Source organism: Oncorhynchus keta, chromosome 1 (assembly GCF_023373465.1).
Source record: "Oncorhynchus keta strain PuntledgeMale-10-30-2019 chromosome 1, Oket_V2, whole genome shotgun sequence".
Classification (NCBI taxonomy): Eukaryota; Metazoa; Chordata; class Actinopteri; order Salmoniformes; family Salmonidae; genus Oncorhynchus; species Oncorhynchus keta.
Window position 1 is genome coordinate 67,870,257 of NC_068421.1, and position 15,232 is coordinate 67,885,488.

The 15,232-nt window shown below is 41.6% G+C and overlaps 1 protein-coding gene across 4 annotated transcripts in view; it reads right to left on the reverse strand.

Annotated features, from left to right (window-relative positions):
* Nucleotides 1–14,746, reverse strand: part of LOC118391557 (phospholipid-transporting ATPase IF-like) — a 42,853-nt gene extending 28,107 nt beyond the window's left edge. For 3 of the 4 annotated variants that reach the window (XM_052458452.1, XM_035783064.2, XM_035783074.2), the window contains exons 1-18: nucleotides 14,364–14,746; nucleotides 8,953–9,069; nucleotides 8,713–8,802; nucleotides 8,256–8,336; nucleotides 7,996–8,103; nucleotides 7,069–7,197; nucleotides 6,379–6,482; nucleotides 6,118–6,165; nucleotides 5,915–5,979; nucleotides 5,702–5,783; nucleotides 5,427–5,577; nucleotides 4,881–5,078; nucleotides 4,627–4,785; nucleotides 4,223–4,401; nucleotides 3,874–3,942; nucleotides 3,702–3,775; nucleotides 3,246–3,349; nucleotides 2,532–2,713 (exon numbers count right to left, since the gene is read on the reverse strand). In XM_052458452.1, the coding sequence (XP_052314412.1) occupies nucleotides 2,532–2,713; nucleotides 3,246–3,349; nucleotides 3,702–3,775; nucleotides 3,874–3,942; nucleotides 4,223–4,401; nucleotides 4,627–4,785; nucleotides 4,881–5,078; nucleotides 5,427–5,577; nucleotides 5,702–5,783; nucleotides 5,915–5,979; nucleotides 6,118–6,165; nucleotides 6,379–6,482; nucleotides 7,069–7,197; nucleotides 7,996–8,103; nucleotides 8,256–8,336; nucleotides 8,713–8,802; nucleotides 8,953–9,069; nucleotides 14,364–14,390 (1,967 nt within the window). In that variant the 5' untranslated portion in view covers nucleotides 14,391–14,746. The remainder of the gene's footprint in view (nucleotides 1–2,531; nucleotides 2,714–3,245; nucleotides 3,350–3,701; nucleotides 3,776–3,873; nucleotides 3,943–4,222; nucleotides 4,402–4,626; nucleotides 4,786–4,880; nucleotides 5,079–5,426; nucleotides 5,578–5,701; nucleotides 5,784–5,914; nucleotides 5,980–6,117; nucleotides 6,166–6,378; nucleotides 6,483–7,068; nucleotides 7,198–7,995; nucleotides 8,104–8,255; nucleotides 8,337–8,712; nucleotides 8,803–8,952; nucleotides 9,070–14,363) is intronic. The other variant, XM_035783057.2, reaches the window with a different exon arrangement.
* Nucleotides 14,747–15,232: the final 486 nt, after the last annotated feature.

The following is a 15,232-nucleotide window of genomic DNA, read 5'->3' on the forward strand; positions in this document are numbered from 1 at the left end:
CGTTATTGTTATTTTATTGCGTTACTTATTATTTTATTACTTTAGTTTATTTAGTAAATCATTTCTTGAACTTTATTTAACTAGGCAAGTCAGTTAAGAAATGATTTACTAAATAAGAACAAATTCTTATTTACAATGACTGCCTACACTGGCCAAACTCGGACGACGCTGGGACAATTATGCGCCGCCCTATAGGACTCCCAATCACGGCCAGTTGTGATACAGTCTGGATTCGAACCAGGTTGTCTGTAGTGACACCTCTAGCACTGAAATGCAGTGTCTTAGACCACTGCGCCCCTTGGGAGCCTCAAATCTACACCTGTTGTATTGGGCGCATGTGACAAAAAAACTGATTTGATTTTCAGTGTCTCCATGGCCACTGTTCAGCATGTGTGACTGACAGGGAGCTACACCAGTCTGAGGGATTCTATGTAATAAATGTTGTAATCAGCTTAGACATGATTAGTCGCCTTAAGATGTACTCAAAACCAACCCAGATGCAGATGGCAGTTGAGCCTGTTACATTATTGTTTTATTGGAGCATGCGTACGCCCAATCACATTTTATTTTGACAGGTCCCTTAACACAATCACATAAAAACTAGCTTGAATGTTGGATCCTGACCCTTTCTAGAGATCTGCCTCTAACCAATCTTAACAGAGCCTAGATCCCAAAATTCAGAGCACCATCTCATTCCAGCAGCACGTGTGCAATGTCTTTATGCTCAGCAGCACACTAGGTGACTGACACGTTGCAAGGGCTGCATGCAGAAAGGCATGAGTCATGTTTGATTGGCTAAGTGAATTAGGTTCAGGAGGACTGAGCCCAGCCCCCGGCCCAGGGAGGCTCCTGCTGCACGGAGGTGATGAGTCACAATGATCTGTTAAGGTAAACAATCTGTGGAAAAGGAACAGAGGAGGAAGTGATGTGCCTCTAGTGCCATGTTAAATCATTTTTTGATTCCATTGTATTTCTATTGTGAATTCATGCAGCATATCATTTGACCTCATCAGTGCATTTGTTACAATAATAATCCATATAAAGTACAGTAATGAGTTAAATTAGAGGCACGTGTGAAAGAAAAACCATTGTTGAAATACTATAAAAGACAGCTACTGTGAAATCGAATGGGAGGCTGATTTTGCTCTGTTGGAAGATTTGGCACACGCTGCATTTCGCAGAGAGCGCGTTTTTATAGACAGATGCAACTTTTTTTGTAGAAAGTACAGATTGGCTCATCAGATATTGTTTCCCCAAACTAATCTTATAGGATCTTTGCGAGGATTTCAGACCTACTTTAAAATGGCAAACATGACATTCCTGTGCACATCCAAGCGCCATTCACCCTCGTGTTTTTACTAGCACTTTTCACACGGTCCTGGCCGATTGGCATCTCACAGCCCTCAATGAGCTAATGTTTTGGACGCAATCATCAGCAAAACGAACTGTAACATACAATTTCCATACACTATCGCACAACAAGTTGAAGTCAAGAGGGGTTTCTTTGCCATCAATGGGTTCCCAAATACAAACGGAGCAATAGACAGCACCCACATTGCCATAAAAGCACCATCCCAAAACAAGTGCAACTATGTGAACAGAAACAGCTTCCACTCTTAATGTGCATGTGATCGGTTATGTGATGTGCAAAAGACGCTACTGAATATGATGGCAAGGTGGCCATGTGGTACGCACGACTCAATTCATTCTGCAGAACAGCAATGTTGGCCTATAAGGCTACAGGAGGGGGCTGTTGAGGATGGATGCTCACTGGTGAGTGTTGCCTACTTATTTGAAGTACACTGACACTAGCACTTCGATTTCAGTCTCAGAGAATTTCATATTTTTTTTCGTAGCTTTTTTTGCTTGAAATGTATTTCATGGTATAGCGTTGTATATTACACACAGGCTTTAAAGGGATGATTCTGACCCTTATTGGTTAATTAGGGACGTTTAGAAATGCAAATAGCCAAAGTCCTGCATGAGCACCGAGGTTAAGAACAATTGGTATTTATATCAATGGTTGTCTCTTACTGGTGTGTGAATTACTTTTTCTACGCATATGAACATTCTAAATTCCGTTGGAAAGTAGTATTTTAGAACCGTTTCTACGCAATATTGATAAATGATGCTTCAGGTGTGCAAAGCCCTTAGAGACTTAACCAGAAAGACTCACAGCTGTAGTCACTGCCAAAGGTGATTCTAGCATGTATTGATTGACTCAGGGGTGTGAATACTTATTTTAAACAGATATTTCTGTATTTCAAATCTAAAAACATGTTTTCACTTTGTCATTATGGGGTATTATGTGTAGATGGATCAGAAAAAAATTGATTTAATCCATTTTGAATTCAGGCTGTAACAACAAAATAGGGAATCAGTCAAGGGGTGTGAATACTTTCTGAAGGCACTGTATATGTTAAACTCTACTGATCGATTGTTCAAATAGCCCAACCCTTTCAGATAACATTGCTTGGTTTCACAATTAACTAACCCATGACCAGACATACACCACAGTGTTGTTGACATACTTGTCTTCCACCCCAGTGGCTCCCAGCAGCTCCAGGTCCTTCTCTATGAAGCTAAAGACTTCGGCCAGCCTCTCCTCTCTCTGCTGCAGGGCCGTGCGGGCCTTGTGGAGCCGCTGGTCCACCTCCTCATACTCCTCCACACTGAAGTGTCTGCAGGCCACCACCAACGTCCGCAGGCCCTTCTGGAGAGGGGGGAGAAAGAGCGGAAAGAAAGAAATGAGAAGCTGACAGGGACTGGCTCTATATCAAATAACCACACACCTGCCATAAAAAAAACAATCTCTCAGTAGATCCTGATGTCTGGATAAATTGACTGTTAAGATGCAGGATTTATTGATTTTGGTGGGGGAGTCTGGGGGGAAAGGACCAAAAGTAATCTTTACAGTGCAATATATATATATATATATATATATATATATTTATTTTTTATACGCCATCGAGAGCCCACACATGGAAAAATGTGGGGACTTTTTTCAGACTAGTGTGAAATGTATCTCCAATCTTGTGGAATGAAAATGTGGTATGTGAGGGTGTCCATGTGTGCGTGAGCAACCAAGTACCCATGTGTTCATTTCAGACAGAAAGTGTCCCAGCTGCACTGGTGCGCTCTTCAGTACAGATATTAAAAAACAGCATTCAGCATAGTAAAAATCTGCTGCACATAAGGGCTGGAAATAGTTCCTAGTCTAATATGATTTGATGTGGTATACTCACCAAGGCAAATTCATCTACATGTACTCTTGTTTTGTTGATTTCTCCACTTGTAGTAAAAGGAAGAATAGCTGACTCCGCTCCCTTTGTAAATAGTACTTTTTCCCCTACAGCAATAGACCAAATATATTGCAAATGAGTTGTTATAATCAGTCTTGGCCAATATGAAATACAGGGAAATTGACTGAAACCACGTTACAGGGCTAAATCAAAGGTGGGTAACATCGAACTAATTACATGCCATTTTAGCAGATGCTTTTATTCCAAAGCGATTTACAGTCAGTCATGAGTGCATACATTTTTTTGAGTATGGGTAGTCCCGGGAATCAAATCCACTATCCTGACGTTGCAAGAGTCATGTTCTACCAACTGAGCTACAGAGGACCTCCTGTAATGAAATGCTAATACAACATTTATGAATGAGCCATTCAAGTCTAATATGGAGATAAATCACTATACCTGTGGGTGTCTGTAATATGACACTCATTCTCCTTCTGTTTGCATCAAATTCTAGTACATGGAGTAGTTTAAACCTGTGGGACAAGGAATTACATCACTTGTTATGCACAGTACAGGTTCATCATCTACACAAAATGCCATGGAGTCTTCAATCATACAAAATTATACTTACTTTTCTGGCTTTCCAAATGTTTTTATTTCCATAGTTTCTCCGTGGCTACCAATGAAGGTTACCCCCATCCTGCAATTCAATTTGATCATGTGACATTGCTGACCATAAATACTAACATGCAGACTGTTGCCCATACATGATCCTAACTGTAATGCATGGTCAGCTAGGTCTGGAATGTGCTGAACCTTGAAAACCATTTGTCTCAATAAATGTTCATTTGTCTGAATGCTTGTATGTTCAAAAAGATCTGGGAGACCAGCACTGGTCATATCTATAGATATTAATTTTATTCACCAACACCGTACAAATGGGTTGAACAGCACGTCATGACAGCTATCCTCCTGGGTACCTTTTCGTGGCTTCCACCAGTGCTTTCTCGTCCGGCGAGGAGGCATAGTACTCCATCTGGGAGGAGAAGCCATTAGCGTGGGAGAAGGGATCCCCCGGGCCGTCGCCTGGCTGCTCGTAGCTGATCTGTACTGTGTGACACAGCGACACTGCCTTTAGGAACAGCAACTCCTCCCGACTCTGAGAGGTGACAGAGAGAGAGACAAACAGACAGACATGAGTACAGTACCTAGAGTCATCAAACCACTGATGGGCCAAAGCCAGGAGGATAGTCAATGAACACAAGTATAACACATGGGTAGAAATGCAGACATAACCTGTATATTTCATGAATGGACAGACAGTGAATGGATAAATACTGTCACAAGTCACTTGGGCAATATGTTAGGTTTTAATGGTGTTTACCAGAGGAGACACAGATCGGTCAGGCGAGTCATCCGTCATTCCCTCAGGTACAAGCTTTCCATTGATTTCCTGATATTTGATACCGTTGATTGAACATTCACGGAAGAGCATCTCGTTCTCCGTCAGGGTGCCGGTTTTATCCGTAAATACGTATTCTACCTAGAACAGAAATAAACAGAGGCTGATCATTACACACTCACACAAACTAACTCAGCTATGACGGAGACCCACAGCGAATTGCTTGGTGCCCGTACCTGTCCCAGCTCCTCGTTCAGATCGGATGTGTTGACCTGAGCCATCTGGTCACTCTCCTCGTGATAGAGGTCCAAGTCCCAGCCAATGAAAAACGAGCCCAAGAACTTCTGCATCTCCACAGTGACGTAGAGCGAGATGGGGATGATGAAGTTGTAGAGGACCAGAAATGCCAGGAAATCAGAGATGAACTTCAGGATCTGTCAACAAGGAAGTGGGTGGTAGATGAACACACAACAAATGGCTTGAGACCTCATTGGAAAGCAAACAGAGATTTTAGGAGAGCATCTTTCTTATTGACTGTCAGGGTGAGAGGCACTTTCGCTTATATCCTTTCACAATACGTTGAGTCATACCCACTGCTACTGTATGGGAAGCCACACCAAGAGATGTTGAAAATGTAATACATCTTCCCACCTCCTTCAACACATTATCCCCCAAAACCACAAACTATTTGCAAATAACAAGTATCCAAGAATCCTATGAAATCTAAGATCCTCTGTTATAGACCATAACGTATCAGCGTGAATAAAGTCTCAGACAGTGACCTGGCTGCTGTTCCTCTCCTGCTCCGTCTTCTGGTTGTAGAAGGGCTCGTCCCATTTGTTCTCAGCCTGCCAGGCGTACTTCAGGATGGTGCTGAGGATCGCCTCAAACAGCAGGATGCCCAGGTATATGAGCAGAAAGGTGTTCATGGACCTGAGGGAAAAACAGCACAGATACACACTGTCTGGTGTACATAGAGATGAACCTGAAACCTCAGAAGAGGAAACTCAGAAGTGTTCAGAGTTGTTTTAGAGGTGCAAAATGTCCTAATGCGCACTTCTCCACTGCAGAGCGCTTCTGGGATTTGCACTTGTAGTTCAGGGCCATCTTGGACTCCATCCCAGTATAAACTGCCACACCTGCAAATCAAGAGTGGAACTCTACTGAACCCTGCATAGACAACAACCAACTGGGCAACTGAGTTCAACAGAAGATAATTGAGGACCGACAACAATATGGATGGCAACAATGAGAGCCAGAAGCCACTTACCAAAAATTTCTTTGGTATTTTTTAGTCTTGCTCCCCGAAGCAGTAGGTTTTCTGGTCCAAGGGGTCTAATGACACAGAGACAAATAGTGAATGATACAACAGAATAACTTGTTTTTTTTCTCAACAGAAAATAGAAACAATTTGTGCCATTCCACCCATGCAACCCAGATAAAAACTAGAATTGGTGAATTTTTCAATCTCACCTTACAATCTCTTCTCCCTGTTGTGTTACTGTTATTCGCCCGACAAACCTGAAAGTAGAAGTATTTCTGCTGAGTGGGGAGAGTAACAGAGAAACTGCAACACCAACAGTCCTGTCATTCAACCCTAAAAAAAGACCTCCATTCCAGCCAGTAGAAATGTGAATGTGAGAAATAATAAATAGTCCTGTTCAGTTCCGGGGTCAGTGAAAGAAGAGCTAAGCGTTCTGACTGGCGATTGAGTGCAGGGTGACTGTACCTTACCTGTACAGATCTGCATCTGGCTGCTGACACTCCAGCACAGCATGTAGGGCCTCCAGCCTGGACACCGACTGAGACACCAACGTCTCCGGCACAGAGTAGTGGGTCTACAGGACCACAGAGAGCGTAAGGATACAATCAAGGAGAGGGACAAATATATCACTATTTATAGAATAGAAGTATACTTTTTTACAGTGAGACAGTAAGCCTTAAAAGCAAAGAAATAGCAGTGTACATTATAATGATTTAGAAAGGAATGCATCCCTTACAGCGCCAGGCTTTGTCTACTGGTGAACTGGTTAAAGAGGCCACGAGGCTTGTTAGGTTTACATTTATAATTTAACTGAATCACTGACTGCTTGAGAGGCAAAATCCAATCTGGTGCTAAAACCCCCTCAGTGAGAAAGCGATTTCATCCCCCATTGCATTCTAATGTCATTATTGCAAACAGCCATAAAATACAAGTAGCTGGAACTGAAGGCACCCCTAAGATTGCACAAGAAAAAAACATTTCACAAAATTTAAAATTGATAAATAAACTTATTTGGCACAAGCATTTTGATTAGAAGCAGATAATTAGATATATTGCCTCTGGCAAAACCATGAGATGTCTCAGACTGCACAAGTACTATCATGGAGGGGCTCAGAGAGAGAAAGAAAGTGAGAGTGGGGACGGAAGATTAAAAGCGCAACCTTTAGATTAGTCTCTCCGTCCAGGCTGGTGGTGGTGATGTGACATGTCCCCTCAGCTCGGTCTGATGATAAGAGGACCAGGTCCACTGGGAACGTCTCATCTTTGGCCACCCGGACTATGTCCCCCACCTGAGCAGACAGCACAGACAGACATGTCACAACAGATTAATGAGGAGCAAAACTCTCCCATGATATCCACGACCTCAGAATCCAATATTTTCTGAAGACTAGACAGTCTAGTTCAATAGTGAATGCCACCATGTACGGTTTTAAAAAGAGAAAACATTTCCCAATGTGAAAACTGCTACATTGTTTTTCTTTCACAGTTCTGCAGATGCAAACTAAAAGAGCACTTGAAATCACGTATTCTTCTGGCAGTTTAAAGCTAGAATACTTAATGGTGAAACTGCCACGCCCATTTGCGATATTACAACAAAGAAGTTCCTACAAACAAACAGTTTCTCCTCAGACATCACTGCCCGTGCTATACTAGAGCACAATATGTACTGCAATCATTTTTACCATGGGGGGGGGGGTTCCCGTACTGCGGATTCCATCTTTAATGTGTGATTTATTTTACCTTGTGAATTATTAGAGTACATGAGTGGAGAGTGCTGATATTTAACATTGGCTAGCCATCTCTAACACTTGTTAATTGGGAACAAATCATCTTATTCAATAACTACCCAGTGAAGACATTTCACACGGAATAGTGAGTAACAACATTTAAACAAAGAATGTAACGCCTGAGACTGTGGGTGGTACATTGGTTTTACATTCCTGGCTTTCTGACAAATCTTTAACACAGTGGTACAAAGCACCAGCCAAAAGTGGGAGTTACGTGAAATGTAGCCGTTTGTCTGAAATGTGGGTGTAGGGTATGGTAAGTGTTAAGGCAGGACTCATTATGACACCACGGTGACTCACTCGGATGTTCTTTGAGCGGGTCTGCACGAGGCTGCCACTGCGCACCACAAACACAGGCGCCCCGTTCACCTCGTTGTCCGCCTTGTGCCTCAGCCAGTCCTCATAGCCCTGAGTGATGGATGAAGGAATGAGATTTGAGATAACCATCTAGACATTCTGACATCCAGACAAAGTACAGTATGTTTGATAAGTAACCACATTCAATTTATTGGATCTACTGTTGATAAGAAAAGAGGAATTAAACCGGTTACTGCTCTCACCTGTTTGATGGCAGTTACTGTGATGACAAAGAACAGAGGAAGTCCGCTGGTGACAGGGGAAGTGGGGGTGTCTATCATTAGCTGCAAAATAAAGAGATTATGCCAAAGGAGAAAACAGTTGGCAATAGTGTTATTTCCTAATTTAACATAAAAGCACATTGGCCATTCGTAAGCTTAAGCCATTCTTATTGCAGAAAATGCTTCATGAATATTGACTAAGTATAACGAAACAACAAATTTAGAATTGGACACAGTGGCGGCCACAGAAAGCAGAAACCAAAGTGTGGCTTCTAAGAGTAGCCCGATGAATACCGAAGGTTAGCTGTTAGGGACCTCCGGGCACAGTATGCTCAAGAGCACACAGCAATATTTTTAGCACAATATTTAGTAATAGTATAGTATTTAGGCCAGTAACAGTTATAAATATGGTAGACTGGGTGCTGAGGCAAGCTCTTACCTGAACCAGGAATATGATGAGAAAATAAAAATTGGCTATTCTTCTGAACTGTTCAAACAGGTTTTTGGGAACAAAATTCCAAACGGTGTACTAAAGCGGGGATTGGGGGCCGGAAGGGGAGGAAAGAACAAGAACATCAAAGTGTGAGTTGTTTGGCACTGAAATAAAATGGTTGCGTAACTTGAACATTTGTTGTTGCTCTTGACACTAAAAATTAGGTGTTCAACACCACTGCCTTACCTTGGATGATATGATTCTGTTGTCTGCAAACCGCTGAGGGACATAATGGCCATGTTGAGGAAAGCGGTTTGCGATGTAAACCGTTCTGGTGTCACTTTGATGGGGAGGGTCAAAGCCCTGGAGGAGAGAGAGAGGAGGGGGTAAGGAACAGGTCAAACTTCTACCACTCACTCAGAACCAATATGGGCAACTTTTATCTAGAGACTGGTCAGAAAAATTATACACTGTTTTTTAATAGTTAGGGTGTTCACACTTTGTCCCTTTCAGACAATCTTTGTGAACTTAGTGCGGTTTGCTTTATTTTTTGTGCAGTGTGAACACTAAAGGAACTCAGACCAGTCAAAAAAGAGCCTCCAAAGCTAACCAAACTGAGACCATCAAGTGGTGGTCCGAGTTCGGTTTGCTTGAATTCCGTGGTCCGTTACCCTTTTTTAGAGCAATGTGAACACAAAGCTCCCCAGGTTCCATTGCCATTCTTCCCATACCACACACTAGACTACTGCAACACTGTTCCCCTGCTTAAAACTATCTCACATTGGTGCCACAAGACAGAGAAGATGTGCAGTTTCCTGGGTAAAAATTGGGTGCTGTTTTGGGGTAGGCCTATTGATTAGCAATTGTCAAGGATGCACAGAAATTCTAAAATATGTTTTTAAATTCAGAATATTTGTTTGCAATATGTGATCTATAAGCTAAGAGAGCTTCATAAGCTGTTTTTTCAATTGTGTGGTTTGAATAGTGTGAGAAGACGCCAACATACTTGGTGAGAATCACAACATAGGGTGCAAAATATATTCTAGGGGCAGTAGACTACATTGGGTGTACAATTTTCAATTACAGTATTATTTAATCTGCAGTTTTCTGATATTTATTATGTTAACAATATTTACATGTTAATAGTATCTTCTGATTACAATTATTATGGATCATCTTTTAAAGCTGCAATATATAACTTATTTGGTGACCTGACCAAATTCACATATAAATGAAAGTTATAGATCTGTCATTCATTGAAAACAAGTCTATGCGGCAGATCTGTTCTATGCGATATTTCTATGTCTCCCAGGCTGAAAACACAATATTTTTGGTTATGGGAAAGATATTTCACAGGGGTTTAGATGGTACAATGATTATCTACACTATACTTGCTTGGTCACAAACTGAAATTAGGCAAACTATTAGAATTTTAGCAACCAGGAAATGGCGGTGCGAAAGTTCATCTAACTAAATGCAATCTATTATCTTCCTAAATGTAAGTAGGTACATCTAGCTCTCCAATAACACATTCTGATGGAAAAACCCAGAGTGCATGGAGTGAATATTGGAAAAAGATCTTGGGTCCTTTCTAAATATAGCCATGTGAATGTAAAGAGGCCTCGGACCACAAAATAGGTGAAGTGAACTGGCAAAAGAGTTGAGTCCTCATTCAAAGGCAAGGGCAGTGTGCATACAAAGAGAACATAGTTCTTCTGCTTTTTTTACCCCATAGTTCACTTTAAAAAGAGGACTGAGATCAGTTATTTTAAGAGGACGATATGTGAAAACACCCTACTCTATATTTAAATAGCCAAACACATTGATTGCAAACACTATTTTGCACCCTGATTATCTGTCAGAAAAACACCTAGGCTAGATTATTATAGCCTGCAGCCAGAGACCAAGCACTGTACTGAACAGAATATGTTAAACAAAATTAGCCTATTTAAGTCAATGACACTTCTCTAGTGGGCTGGTCAATAACTCCCTTTTCGTGGTATCAAATTGTTAGTAGTTACTATCTTGTCTCATCGCTACAACTCCCGTACGGGCTCGGGAGAGACGAAGGTCGAAAGCCATGCGTCCTCTGAAACACAACCCAACCAAGCCGCACTGCTTCTTAACACAGAGCGCATTCAACCCGGAAGCCAGCCGCACCAGTGTCGGAGGAAACACCGTGCACCCGGCGACCTGGTTAGCGTGCACTGCGCCCGGCCCGCCACAGGAGTCGCTAGTGCACGATGAGACAAGGATATCCCTACCGGCCAAACCCTCCCTAATCCGGACGACGCTAGGCCAATTGTGCCTGTCAGTTGCGGCCGGCTGCGATAGAGCCTGGGTGCTAACCCAGAGTCTCTGGTGGCACAGCTAGCACTGCGATATAGTGCCCTAGACCACTGCGCCACCCGGGAGGCCCAAACTCTAGAATACTAATCCTAGAATGTTATAGGCTGGCCCTATCTTGAAATTACATTTATGTACTCAAGAGGGGCGGCAGGTAGCCTAGTGGTTAGAGCATTGGGCCAGTAACTGAAAGGTTGCTAGATCGACTCACCGAGCTAACAAGGTAAAAATCTGTCGTTCTGCCCCTGAACAAGGCAGTTAACCCACTGTTCCTAGGCCGTCATTGTAAATAATAATTAGTTCTTAACTGACTTGCCTAGTTAAATAAAGGTTAAAAATAGTAAATTAATCTGGGGCACATGATGGGTAATAACAATAAAGACTGTTTGTCTGTCCATTGCATCATATTCATAAGTAGTGGGCCTATAGGGTGGTGCTTACTGACTCCTTGCCTGCACTGTGTGAGAATGAGTTGGCCACGTCACTAAGGCCAGACAGCAACACATGTATTCAATTACTGTCACAGCCTGCCCTCCTCAATGGGCTTTTGTGTTTGCACAACACTCTTACACACACACCATCTTGGTCATGTTCACTGCACCCAGGCAAAAGCTCTCATCTCATGATCTGCCTCTGCTGTTAACCCCCAAGCACATTTAAAAGTACAGTCTTTGTTCTCCTTGGTGAGCAAACATCTGTTATCATAGGTGATGTATACAGTATGTGCTGCTGTCTAGAATTTTAGAGGGAGTGAGCTGACGATGTCACAGAGAGTTATATTTTTCACCAGGCAGGCATGTTGAGAGAGTTTCTGGAAATTATTGTGTGACCACTAAGCAGTATTCTGAGAGACAAGTGTCAATATGGCTGTCTGGGCCAGGGAATTACTAACTCATTGCATACAGTAACTCCTTGTTCTGCGAAAAAAATTAAAGTTTGGACACACCTACTCATTCAAGGGTTTTTCTATATGTTTACTATTTTCTACATCGTAGAATAATAGTGAAGACATCAAAACTATGACATAACACATTTGGGATCATATAGTAATCAAAACAGTGGTAAACAAAATGTATTTAGTATGGTTAGGCTTGCCTACTTCCTGTGACAAGTTACAACTTCGATGAAATGTATTTTGTCACCTGGTTTGACATGACCCTCCTATGCCTAGAAAGAAATATCAAGTTAATTAATGCGCTAACAAAGCCTGAAACTACCAGCATGAAGGAAACCCAGAGCCCAGCTGCATGGAGGGGATAATGAATGACGAGCTGTAATAATTCAAAATAACAAACCACAACATGAAGAAGCTCATTAAAAACTAATGGCAACTTAATAGGATGCCAAATTGCACACTTTCTCTCCCTCTGCAATGCTCAAGGCTGCCTTGAGACGTATGTAAACCACAGGTTGTTTCACAGAGTGTTGTAAGATACGGTTTCCTTTGCCCATTTCAGTATGCTCTGAGTTGAGCAGTCAGTAAACAGACACTCCTACGGTAGCATTATCATCATTACTGACTGTTTGACTTCTGTTGACACCAAAACAAAGCGGATAATTGGTTCCTGCATTTGAAAATCTTTCAAATCCGACATAGGTTACATCCTGGGGCTCAGTCTGATGGCACAGCTGTGAGTGGCACCCCATCAGTGTGAAGCTAATGAAGTGAGGACTGGGATTGAGTGTGGTGCAGGTAACAGCAGCTGGGATAGGATTGGCCACCCCCCTCCCCATACTATCCAAATCTATAGCTCCAAAAGGTCAGCTCAGACTGGGCATTCCCTGCAAGAAAATTACCTCATGTCATATTATTCCGATTTACAGTGGATTAGGCTGGTTGGTGATAGTGACAGTTACTGTGTGTAGCCTGAGCATTCTATGATAACATTCAGCCCATTCTATGAAAAATAAATGTTCCGTGGTGTATTAAATCAGCGTTTCCAAACCCTGGTCCTCGAGTAAACGCAATAGTATACATTTTTACTGTAACCTTGGACAAGCACATTTGGTTCAACTAGTCATCAAGCCCTTGATGAGTTGAATGAGGAATGTTGTTCCAGGGCTACAAAAAAAGGTGTACTGTTGGATGTTCTAAAGGACTGGAGTTGGAAAACACTTATATCAATGAAATCACTCATATCTACTACCCTCAGCTGCTTGTTTTTCCTGAAAGCAAACATTCACATGAGATCAAGGTCACTGCGCAGTCACTTGCATTATAATCTTCTCAAATTCTGTATTCATTAAGAACTGTAAGCTAAGCAGTTGGCTGAATTCCACTTACTGCAGGTGGCAGACAGTATGTTAGTATATGTTAGTCCATAAGTAACTACTAGGGCTAGGTCATCAAGCGGGCTGTTTTTTTTAGTTCTGCACCACAACTAAAAAAATAATTCATTCATTATTCATGACAAAAAGGGGAGAGTTGGTTTTGATTGTTTCTGTACACTAGCTATGTATTTAACAATTGAGTTTAGGGTCAATTCAGGACGTTTAATTGAAATTCAATGAATTAAATGAAAAATGCTAAATGAAGACTCGGTTAGTGCCACATTAATACAAATTTCAATGAATCTCTAGAACTGATTTAAATTCATCTTGAATTGAATCTTCACCCTGATTCATTGAGAGAAAATAGTAGATGTTCTAGCGAGCCGTAGCCTTCTAGAATCTGATTTAGTTAGCTAATGCTGCTGTAGACAATTAGGTAGCTAGGCGTTGAGGCTAAGATTTAGGCAAACTACGTGATACAACGACAATGCTGGGCTAGTTCTAAACATATACCTGCGTGTCTGGCTTTTCAATGCAGCGGCTAAAATGAATGTCTTCCTAGTTAGTTAGTTGGTAGCAAGTTAACCATTGATAACGACTCGTTACATATCTGTGGCTAAACTGTCCAATGCCAAATATATAGTTAACTACACTAGCTGGCTGGTTAGTTTTTAGCATAACTATTACTGTCAAAACAGCTTAACTACTACTAGCTAGATCATCAGACACACCAGCGAACAAACTTGCCAGCCAAAATAAGTTTGAGTAGAATGTATAAGTGGGCCTGGCTGGCGTCATGTACGTACTACTAGTTCGCTGCTAGCCACGCCAATGTTTGGTAAACAAACAAGCTAGCTAGCTTGCTAACTAACGTTATCTACTAAGCGAACTTAGGTACTAGCACCCAGTTCTGGTTGGATGTTTAACTCTTCAAAAACAACCACATCATATTGTTTTATGTGCATCAACGTCTTTCTCAATAGCAAAGTAACGTTACACTTACTAGCAAATATAGCAAGTTAGCAAAGAGGCTCACTTACCAGCTGTTGCCTTATCCACCGTAGCATCCTTGCAAAATGTCCTCCGACGAGCCAGCAAAGTTGCTAGCTAGCTACTCCCATAAAACCTTCCCAAACCATAAATAATTCCTTTTACAGGCACGTCTTCTTGTGTCCGTTACACAAAACATCCAGGCTGTGTGATTATATGATCAAATATGATCTCTCTCATGACGTGAAGTAATATTTCTGATTTGACTGACACACTGAGCTATATTCTGACAGCTACGAAGTATGTCTAGTGAGTGTCCTGTACTGTGCGCTTCCTGCCCAGCTACATCCCTCTCTGCGAAGCTCGAGCAATCGGTTTTCAGCTCTGTGGCTCTCCTGTCGACGTAGCAGCACCGATTGGCACCACATCGTCCCAGTTGTAAAGGGACAAACACACAATCTGTATTATTTTCTACAGTCCAAATTTGCGCAATTTAACATAAATACAGTTAGTCAATACATTTCCAAACTGCATCCTTCCAAATAGTGATTTCTATTTTTCTATTTTAAATATTTTAATGTTCATTACATTCATATACATAGACGCCAACCATTTCTCAATGTGCTCCAAATAATAATATTATTTCTCTTATAAAAAGTAAGACCACTCTTGAGTTTATATTTTCCCCAGATGTAGTTATATTTTTGTATCACAATGCACTATGACTATAATGCACACATTATGGCTGACCCTGTAAAAGAACACATTTCACTGCACCTATCCGGTGTATGTGACAATAAAAACTTAAAATCATGCACGATGCAAAATTGCAAACAAATATTGATTCGTATCATACGCATAGCGTTTTACTTCGGGCTTTTATTTTGAAAGCACAAAACTAAAGTCCTAATATTGCCAA